This window comes from Calonectris borealis, chromosome 1, assembly GCF_964195595.1.
Source record: "Calonectris borealis chromosome 1, bCalBor7.hap1.2, whole genome shotgun sequence".
Lineage (NCBI taxonomy): Eukaryota > Metazoa > Chordata > Aves > Procellariiformes > Procellariidae > Calonectris > Calonectris borealis.
Window position 1 is genome coordinate 93,861,029 of NC_134312.1, and position 8,505 is coordinate 93,869,533.

General features: G+C 42.0%; 1 protein-coding gene across 1 annotated transcript; it reads left to right on the plus strand.

The window, feature by feature from the left end:
- Positions 1–1,902: 1,902 nt before the first annotated feature.
- On the plus strand, positions 1,903–5,819 carry LOC142091869 (lymphotactin-like). The gene is made up of 3 exons (XM_075171394.1): positions 1,903–2,080; positions 4,655–4,772; positions 5,524–5,819. The coding sequence occupies exons 1-3, from the start codon at positions 1,933–1,935 to the stop codon at positions 5,627–5,629; spliced, it is 372 nt and encodes a 123-aa protein (XP_075027495.1). The 5' UTR covers positions 1,903–1,932; the 3' UTR covers positions 5,630–5,819.
- Positions 5,820–8,505: the final 2,686 nt, after the last annotated feature.

Genomic DNA, 8,505 nt, shown 5'->3' on the forward strand with positions numbered 1-8,505 from the left:
TACCAAGAAGTTAGAACATCTCATTCAAGGAGTGATTTCAGGCAGCGTTCAGCAAAACACCAGGCTGCTACACTGCTTGGACACAAACCTAACATTAGATTTCCCAGTAGTGCTGCTGAGGTCAATATGGTTACTTCCCTGTGTGGCATCAGGCATGTCCTTTAGGGGCTTTGGTTGAAGCTTTGGCTTCCTTTTCGTTGCAACTTACATTACTGTTGCAAGAGGGTTTAGCAGGCATTCAAGTAAAGCAGCAAGTACCTTGCACCTGCTTACTGTCTACTTTTGTCATTGCTTTTCCCTGGGTTGCGTGGTATATGTGAGATGAAAAAATCAAACCAAAAGGAACAAAGAATGTGCGCGTATATACAAGTAAACCAAGCAGCGTGTTCTCTACCTGCAAGACCTGCAGACTGTTCCTGAGGTTGCAGACCAGCCGTTACAGCCTAGGAGTCAAATATTTGAGCTCAGTTCTTAGCTCGGTCTTAATTTGCCTGAGGAGTCTTAGGGAATTGACTTCCACATGCTGCATTTCCCCATACAAAGCAATCCACATCGATGTTATCAAGAATTTGGAGAACTGGAAGTAACCAGCCGAGGCGAGGCCTGGAGGTAAGAGCAGGGGAAACTTCAGACTCGCATGGACGGACACCTGCTGCAGGCTTTGCGCTGACAGCTATTCTACACCCCTGCCTTACAGGCGCGGGCACCAGGCAGCCTGGTGCTTACCTATTCGCACCGGGCCCGGCTGGGTCTCCGTGGGCCTAGCAAAGCATGCCTGTTTCTGCCGGGCACAGAAGTGCTCCAGAATGTAAAGCACGAGAGGAGATTTCTGCTTAGAGGCCCTGGACGATGATGCCAGCCCAGGTGCTGCTTCGTGTGTGGCCTGGAGGTCCACAGCTTGCTTGAAAAGTATTTGCAGGTGCAAAACTGCTGGCATGTAGCAGTTTTGTAACTCAGCAGTCTGTAACTCAGACCACCTTACCACAACATAGAAAGGACACCTAAAAGTGGGTAATAGGACTAGCACAGACCGCAAGAAAGGCCACTTTTGGTAGAGGTACAATTGGAACAAATTGACAGACCTGTTATCAACACTATGTTTACATGGAAGTGCAATGAACTTTTTTCTTCTTTCCTATAAATTGTGCCTCTCTGATTGCCTGGTTACTTTCTTGGGCTCCATTCTTTATGCTAGAAAGACCACACTACAAAAAACAAAAACAAAAACAAAAAAACCCAAACAAACAAAAAACCACCACAAACTTTATAAACCCTTATTCCTCTTTGAAACCATTGTATTTTAGTTATGCCTGACTGGCACGAGGGCCAGTGGATCTGGCTCTGTGTGTAAAAGTGTGTTCACTCTTCCTTCTCTCAGCAGATACTGGTATCAGCTTTGGCCACATCAAATCACGGAGAAAACAGAAGTTTTGACGAGATCCACCACACATAGGAAATAGGAGTGATACCCCTCCAAAGCTGCGTGTTAAAGTGACCAACTATCTACAGCCACTATGGAAAAAGCCAAGGCGTTCCTGTTTCCATCATCCTTCAGCTCACAGTTCCCCTTTTAGGTGGTCCATTGGTCAAAGAGGTAACTCTGAATGTTACTCTGTGCCTCTGCGGTGCGGCTTAGCTACAGCTCTCTAAATCGAGGTGTGAAAGGACAGGAACATTTATTAAAGGTTTCCACCACAGAACAAGAGCTCTCACTTTTTGCAGCTTGAAATAAAACCTACTCGCAACACAGAAGCAAGTGCAACCACAGCAGGGTTTGAGCAGGAAGAGCCTTCACAGGGGGGCTCGTGAAGGACGGGTGGGGGAAAGGAGGTGGTTCTCTGTCACCAGAAAAAGTACTGCCACCCAATTTTTTCCACTTATAGTCAGCCCCACCATGACGCCCCAAAAGTGAAGACAAGAACTGACCACTGAATGACAATATATAAACTCCGTGAAAGAGGGCTGACAATAGCCGCTTTCTTCTCTGCCTTGACAAAGAAGCCACCAACAATGAAACTCCACGCTGCAGCTATCCTCGTCATCGTCTGGCTTGGCGTCTTCACTGTGCACACGGTGAAAGGTAAGTTTATGAACCAAGAGGAAGACGGGAATTGCTCCACATTGCACCAGCGGTCTGATGAGCAGGACTCATTCTCAGCCAGAGCTGATTCATAAGATAAAACTCGCAAGAAATCCAGATCAGAACCGTAGGAAAGGCAGCTTTATGGGAGATTTCATGTGATGTCCTGTCAATTAGTGATTGGCTTCTGCCTTAATGCAGGGAGAGTTTCTGTGCCTTGAAGGGTTTCTGTGCATTATTCTCTCTCTTAAAATCATGAAATCTTGAAGACACAATGTCTTTTAATCTCACCGATGTCATATAGCAACGAGTCCTATAGGTTAATAACATTTTATGAAAAATATTTCTTGAATAAGATGTACTTTTTTTTTCTTTTTCCAGATATACTGCTTTATATGTATTTTTATTATATTATTTTTTATTTGTCTTTCTTAAATTATATAGCCTTAATCCCTCTAATGTTCTTATTTTAAAAAGTTTTTCCAGTTCTGTATCACATATTGCCTATTTGCTTGTTTCTAGCCAAATATTTTGGTACAGACAGGCAAACTATGAACAAAAACTGCAAAGGAGGGAGATGGATTTATACAATGTCTTCTCTCTCTTCCTGATTTCATACAATTTAACATCTTGTTTGAGACTATTTATGAGGACTGAGATGAGCCATGTTTATTAGCCATACTTTACATAGGTTTGTCTACAGTGATGTTTAGATCTGTGACTTTTGGATTAGGCTACATGTATCATGCGAAAATATGAACATATACACGTAAGCACATGTCTTCTTACACACAATCAGATTCATGCAAACAAGCACATAAAAATCACAGAAAACACTCATATGCAAGCCATATTCAAACCCACAAAAATATGCAAAGAGAAACACACAGAAAAGGCATCTTCACAAAACCACACCAAAACCAAACTGAGACCTGCTAAGCATTCACATGATGATGTAGCTACACACTGAGTATGTTGACCTAGTGCCCCTAGAGCTAGATCATACTACATTCTCGTACGTTGATTAACGCTACTGCTGTTCATCTCGGCAACATGTGGCTTCGTATCACAGACTTCCAGTTCGTAATGTCATTCTCCAGGTTGTATAATTTGCCATAAATATCACCAAGTTTGAAAAAACCCACTGAGGTGGTATGCAAGGGATAGAAAAAGGATTAGAAAGAAGAATGATAAAGAAAAAAAAAAAAATCACAAAAAAAAGAGTAGTTATAGGTGCAGAGCAGTTTGATTTTATTCCCAGGCTTAGAGAAGCTCTGCTGGTATTCCCTGCATGCATTCCCTGGAGATAGTTTAGTAGTAGAGAGAATATTTCCAGGACTAGTAAGGATTGCTTGACTATCTTTGAGCTCTTTAACATCACATTTTGAAAACCAGTCTGAGTGAGACAGTTACATATTTGTAATGAATCATCAAAAAATACATCGCGTTACTCATGACTACAGCAAGGTCAGAAGAGATATTCCTTGAGGGAAACAAAATCTCAGGAGTTAGCAACTCTGCCAGTACCCATGCACTGGCTATGCTACAGCTTCTCCAAAGGCTGATGTGTGTTTGCCTCAACTGTTCCAATTATTTCAAACAAAGAAAAGCTCACAGATAATGAGATTACATGAAGCAAGTTTTATATTTAGCAAGTTGTACCTGAACAGCTCTTGGACTCTTCTCAAGCCAATTTCTCTAGAAATTCTTTAAAAAGAAACCTCAGAATACAGCAGTGTTCTGTTTGTCTCCCTCATGCTTTCCCAAACCTGTCTTTGATGGGTGGAAGAAAACCAGAAACTAGCAAGCAGAAGCTTCCAGTAATGTATACATATACTCCATCCCACTTTAATGAGCTCCCATTTTCAGTCATGTAAGGTAACAACTGCCCAGAAAATTTTACACTGATATCGCGATCCTCTCTATTAATCACCAGTGCAGTTCCCTGAAGAAGATGTTGGAGGAGAGAGGAGTAAGTGACACTATATTGCCTATGAAACCAGACTTACAGCAAGAGTATGCAAGTACTTAGTCTTCTGGCAGATATACCTCTCTTTCTTTCAACGATTTTTTTTTAATGCCAGTTTTGGACGTTCAGTGTGAGACAAATAGCCTTGCTTTCCTTTCCTTCACTTGGAAAGTAGGGGGAATTACTGATCCACATTCAGATGACATTTGGAAATCCACCCAGTAAAGGTGATGGTTCTAAGCGCTACTCCATATGGACACTTACTTGCAGATGATACAGACCTAATTATGAATGATGCCAAATACCTTTTGTGCTATGGAAGCAGTAACTCCCCAGAGGCAGAATGATTACACAATTGTTCAGGAGAACGGGTGAAGATTAGTATCTTAACTGAAATAGCAATAACGTTTTAGAGATGGTAGAATGCATCACAAAAAATACTGTAACCTCTCTTGTATAACTGGTATTGTGCCTGTACATCATGAGACACTCATGTTCTAACCACAACTGGAAATCTGCTGGAAGTCACAATTATTAAGTAATTATGGCTAAATATGAATATAGTATGGACTGTCTTTGTCATTTATCTATTTTTCCCCTTCTAGGGAGCGTTGGAAGTCAGCCCATGCGCAAGCGCCGTTGTGTAACTCTGTCGACACAGCAACTGAATATCCGAAATCTTGTCAGCTATGAAAAGCAACAAGCTCCAGTAAACGCCATCATGTAAGTATCCAGTGCACAGTTCACCTTCAGACTCATCTATGCAAACGCGCTACCATCGAAAAGGGAAAGGGCATCAGAAGACACTTCATGGCCCAAATCACTAAATCTGGCTACTTCAGGTCACCCTTCCAGTTCCCCCATGAAGCAGTCACCTGACAGCTGAGGGAGTGAGGGCAGAGGGGTGGGCCTCAGGGAGCTGGGAGATGTGTGCTGCTCACAAACACTGGCAGAAATCTCGCTGAACAGCCAGATCTTTTGTGCCCAGAAAGTGGGGAAAAATCTCAGCGAGGGGTCAGGGTGGAGCAGTCAGAAGCCCAGTGCAGTGAATTGAACCAAGGGGAAAGATCCTGTGGAAGAGTTTGGGGTAACTCTGACTCCTGCTAGGAGCTGTGTTTGGTCTTTTCATCTCACGAGCATGCATTTTTATCAAATCTGGGATCTGCTCCTGGAAGGTAAATGTGCATCATGGTTTCATATAAAATTTCAGAATACCAGGTATGCTGCTTTTTTTAAATGTCAGTATATATGTGTGTGCACATGACCGTGTATGTTACATACATACCTATGCTATAAATAGGGAACATAAATGTTGCTAACTGCTGTTATTCCAACTAACAACTACAAACTCCGGCATGTGATATAGTTTTACCACATTGTTCCTCATGCTCTGCGTAAAAACCAAGAACAGTAAAACCTGGGTTTGGAGACTGGAATTTAATGGCCACCTGGTTTGCTTTCTTTCTTCCTATAGGTTTATCACCACAAATGGTATCAAGATCTGCGTAAGCCCTAATCAGAAATGGGTGCAGGCTGCTATGAAGAAAATAGACCAAAAACGTACCACCAAAGGCAAATAATCCTGTCCTAGGCAAGCATCTAAGGCCAACTAAGTGGAATTGTCATCAGTGCTGCACAGAACAGCGAAGAAAGCCTTAGTATCTGCTTTTAACTCCTATTTATTAATTGGCAATAAAATCTCTGAACAAACATGAACTCACCAGAATCTGCTCATCACTGGTTAAACGTCTGCTGACTTCTTCATTTTATAGCTGGACTCTGTTACACTGTTTATTTTCTGAAACGCTTGCTAATATTTATTTACAAATTAATGTAGATACCTTCTCATCCTTGCTGTCCTGACAAGTATGGCATTTAAGGGTGAATGGCAGTTAGTTTCACATACTGTATGGAAGATGACCTCCCACAGAGCTGGATGAGTGTAGACCTCCATCCTGATGTTCTGCATCCTCCTCCAGAATGTTCTGCGTTGAGTGCTGGGTTTGAGAAGGTGCTATATAATTTAATGGTTACTCATATCTATATAATCTATAAGTAAACTAATGTCATGCTTCAGGCTATCACCTGATCAGTGCAATATTCAGAAGAAGATCCTTGGGTCTTCTGTTTTTATACACAGTATTGCACTATTAGCTCAGTCCACAATGATGTATGGATACTCTCACCAAGGGATGACCTTGAGTAATTCAGTGTAACTCTATGAATGTAACCCTATTCAGCCTTGTACTGGGGAAGACTTATCCTACCCACTGACTTCTGTGAAGTTATTTCAGTTTCATCCTCATGTGAGACAAACCTGGAACAATTGTTTTACTTTTTCCTTTACTTTTCTCTGAATAAGCAAGAACAAACCATGTCTGGAATCTGTATTTCACAAACTCATAGGAACTCCCTGCCCTAGAGAGCTACGTATATGTAAATGTCTTACATTTTTAAAATTGCTAAATTCTACTAACATAAGGTTTTGAATTTTAATAAAGTTACTATAAACCTGGAATCAAATGGTACGTTTGTCTGCTTGTATGTAATGCAGATAGAGACTGTTGAAACTGGTACCAAGATGACAGCACAAATCTGAGAACTTTTGGGCAAGCCAGCTAAAGCTGACACTACTGCCAACTCGTGACTCAGATTGTTCAAAAACAACCTGATTCTGAGCTTTCTACACCATATTTCAGCTGTAAAGCCCATATTTCAGACCATACCTCTTCAAAAGTTTGGGTACTTAAAGTCAGACTTCATACAATGCTAGGATGATCCCCACGTTATCAGGAGCAGACACGGAAGAGCTCTGGTTTTCACTATCCAGGACAGGTTTTAAAGCAGTGCTACTGCTCAGGCAGGGAAGAGAAGGATGGCTGTTACGTGTCACACTACAGACCAGAGCCAAGGCAGGCTACTGAGCCTCCATTATACAGAGTGATGCTTCCTTACGGAAGTTTTCGATATCAACTACACTGGAAAAAAATAGTTGTTGCTACAAACTTTGTAAGAAGAGCTTTACAGGTAGAAATGTTGAGATAAAATGTTTCCGGAGTACGGCAATATATAAACTGGTGTTCATACATTTTGAATCGCCGATCTCAAGGCCCCGGTCCCTCACATTATAGACAACAGAAACACTTCTGTTCCCTTCAGCATCATCACGCTATCAGCAGGCTACAAAACCAGGTCACCTATAAAAGCATTTTTATGGTAAGCTCTCCCAGATGAATACCATCAGCTTCCATTGATCAAACTCATCCAGGACCAGAACTAATTAACATGCTTTTGGCAGGCAGAATTTTAATGCCTTTGCTCATACTCAGTAGTATCTTATCCTGGAATTAATCTTGCTGAAGTGAATATAATTTTTTTTAATTAGGACTATCACAACCTGAGGATAATTAACAACCACATAGCAATTAGCACTTTATATCTGCTCAACCTCATCACAGTTCATAGCATGATTAATAATCATTTTTAAGAGTGAATCATCCAACTTAATAATTACATCTTGTTTGTTATACCTTGCAAGTTCTGTAATGATCCTTGTGCACTTCTTGGGAGTTATTTACTAGGGGTGATCAGTGCTCTGAACATCTCTTCCTACTTAGCCATTAAACCCCAGGGACTTCCCTGTCTTTCTCTGACCATTCCTTACCCCAGTCCTTGCTGTGGTCCCAGTTGTGTGCTATTTTTGTCATCTCTAGCTGTGTATAATCTGGAAGCTTATCTGTTACGGCACTGCTCCTGCCTAGCACTTTTCCCTGAGGCTCTCAAAATGCTTTAGAAAGAATGGAAAATATGATTAAACCTCCTTTTCACACACACACACACACACAAAAGGAAAGTGCAAAATGAAGAACCAGAGTGCTGCTTTGTGTTGGAGGCAAGTAAGAACCATAGTCTCGGTCTCTCCAACATCCTTAGGAAACATCTGGCTTAGAAAAACAGGAAGTTAGGCTCCAAGGTATGTTTGAAGATCTGGGGCTGTGGTTGCACTGATGTCCCCCCTGCACCTGGCTGCCCACCATTTCTTCTCCAAGTGAGGTAGGGAGCAGGGGGCACACGGTGACTGCTTCCCTTCCTGCTCATCCTCTGCTAGATTGCAACCTGTAATATGAACATTGATTTCCTTTGACTCTTTTTGGAAGATCTGTGCACCACTTTGCCAGAAAGGACCCTCCAAATACACATTGCAGACCAGGGAGCAGCAATATTTGAAACAGCTCAACCACTTCTCTTCTGTCGCGCACAACTCGGACAGTTTCCAAAGGGACTGAAGAGATGCGCTGTGTTCAGATCTTTAGCACAGGGGAAAGACAGCAGAGAGCACAGCGGACAAGCCCTGAACCGGTGTAAGTATTCACAGCTTCACTAACTTCAACAGAGGCAGACAGGACAACTACCTGTGGTGGAGTCACCATCCCTGGAAGTATTTAAAAGACATGTA

Excerpts from the sequence above, each read along its gene's own strand:
- LOC142091869 (XM_075171394.1), top strand. The coding sequence starts at position 1,933 with ATGACAATATATAAACTCCGTGAAAGAGGGCTGACAATAGCCGCTTTC. Across the intron at positions 2,081-4,654 it reads CACTGTGCACACGGTGAAAG|GGAGCGTTGGAAGTCAGCCC; the intron begins GTAAGTTTATGA and ends TTCCCCTTCTAG. Across the intron at positions 4,773-5,523 it reads GCTCCAGTAAACGCCATCAT|GTTTATCACCACAAATGGTA; the intron begins GTAAGTATCCAG and ends TTCTTCCTATAG.